General features: G+C 49.3%; 1 protein-coding gene across 1 annotated transcript in view; it reads right to left on the reverse strand.

Annotated features, from left to right (window-relative positions):
- Nucleotides 1-1,754, reverse strand: part of LOC105296020 (antigen WC1.1-like) — a 34,768-nt gene that overhangs the window by 2,365 nt on the left and 30,649 nt on the right. Inside the window, exons 8-10 of the mRNA XM_023533933.1 lie at nt 1,169-1,327; nt 684-779; nt 303-386 (exon numbers count right to left, since the gene is read on the reverse strand). Of these exons, the coding sequence (XP_023389701.1) occupies nt 303-386; nt 684-779; nt 1,169-1,327 (339 nt within the window). The remainder of the gene's footprint in view (nt 1-302; nt 387-683; nt 780-1,168; nt 1,328-1,754) is intronic.

The raw sequence follows: 1,754 nt of genomic DNA on the forward strand, positions 1-1,754 counted from the left end.
TTAAGACTATGTATTTCAAAGCAACTCCTACACCAAGGAGCATTACTAAAATATCTTGTCATATTATACTTTCCAGATGTTATTTTTAAAAACAACTTGTGCCTGTTGTGACAGAATGAAGATGGTTCTGGACACTGAGAGCCCAGCCCCAACATGAGGAATTGCAGAGAAGGAGAAGAGCAGCAAAAGACAAGAGACCCCTCTAATGCCAATCAAAGGAAGACTAGTCCCCCCTGGCTCTCATCTCCGAAGGAAATTCCCCTTCCCCCACAGCCCAGCCAAGGCAGATCCGCCTCGAATACCTGGAGCAGAGTTATAGTCACGGTTCCCCTCACCGTCCCCAGTGTAATATGGCAGTTTAGTCACTGAGTCATCTGATAGAGACCCTAATGTGGAGAAAAACATCACAAAAACAAACAGAGCAAATCCTTTCCACAACTATAGGCTCCATGATAAGGCTGAGAAGAAATGCTGGGGCTGGCATGGTTCTTATAATGTAAAGGGAAGGCTCAGAGCTCACAGAGGCTCTGGAGAGATTCATCCTGCCCTCTGTAGGTGGGTGGGGGGCTGCTTCTGTGAATCTAGGGTAGATATGGGGTCTGCAGATGCTGAGAAGACCTGGCTTACCGCCAGTGGGTAGCCGACACCCAGAGGACCCAGGAGGCCAAGGCAGAGACACATACCTGGGCTGCTCAGCAGATCCTCTCTCTTCGGCGTTACGAGATAATTAATCTCCTCGTACATAGGCTCATCAAGAGCATCTCCAAAACTGGATAAAGCTGAGCAAACCACCAGAAGATCAGAGATTGCCAGCTGAGAACCTCTGAACCAACAAGCTAATCCTTCATTGTCCCCATTGCTCACATGTGGAAAATCCCTCGGGGCTGCCAGGACCCTGTATAGTCTTATACCATGCACCATGTCTGTATGTTCTGCTTCTATCTGACACTATTCATGACTCAGTCCCTACTCTTTCTTGTCTCACATAAGAAGCCATGTCTTGTGAGTGCTCACATCCCAATCCTAAAAAGCTCTATATTCAGCCCTTAGAGGTTAACATGGAGAAGATGGATTTTGAAAACTAATGGGGTAAGAACAGAGACTCTGACCAGTTTTCCCCTTGTCATACTTGGCCTCATTTCCTGCCTCCAAACAATTTCTATGTTACCCATCATCCCCTGCAGCCCATCTGTGTGTTCCACTCTCCGTCTGTACTGCTGAGTCACCAAGATGATGAGGACCAGGAAGAGAAGGGCCCCCAGGGAGAGGCACAGGATCCCAGGCAGGGAGAGGATGCCAGGGACAGGATTTGGGTCGGGTCTGGTCCCTAAGGAAAACAAAGGCAAGAGAATTTAGAGAAGGGCATGAGTAGAGGAAAACTCACTTATGCCAGCATTTTCAGAGTGAAGTCCTAGCCTCAGACATAACGGGGTTGCCTGCAACCCTGGTTGGCACTCCCCCAGGCAGTGTCCTGAGATTCAACCCCACTCCAGTGTGGTCCAAGGAAGGGCTGGGATTATCAGGGTGCTTCAAGGCTGCAACAGCTTCTGAGGGCCGGGGCACACAGCTTCAACCCCTACTCGTGGGCTTCAACAGACCAGAGCATCAAACAACCCTGGGATAGGCATCTGCTGCTGAAGACCAACACTCGTGGGCAGGTGGAAAAACCTTAGCTTCCCTAAAGCAAAAGGCCTGAGACCCCTTGAGAAACTTCAGCATGATGGACCACAGAAGGGAAGTTTCTCCAGGGAAAA

Source organism: Pteropus vampyrus, unplaced genomic scaffold, assembly GCF_000151845.1.
Source record: "Pteropus vampyrus isolate Shadow unplaced genomic scaffold, Pvam_2.0 Scaffold116, whole genome shotgun sequence".
Lineage (NCBI taxonomy): Eukaryota > Metazoa > Chordata > Mammalia > Chiroptera > Pteropodidae > Pteropus > Pteropus vampyrus.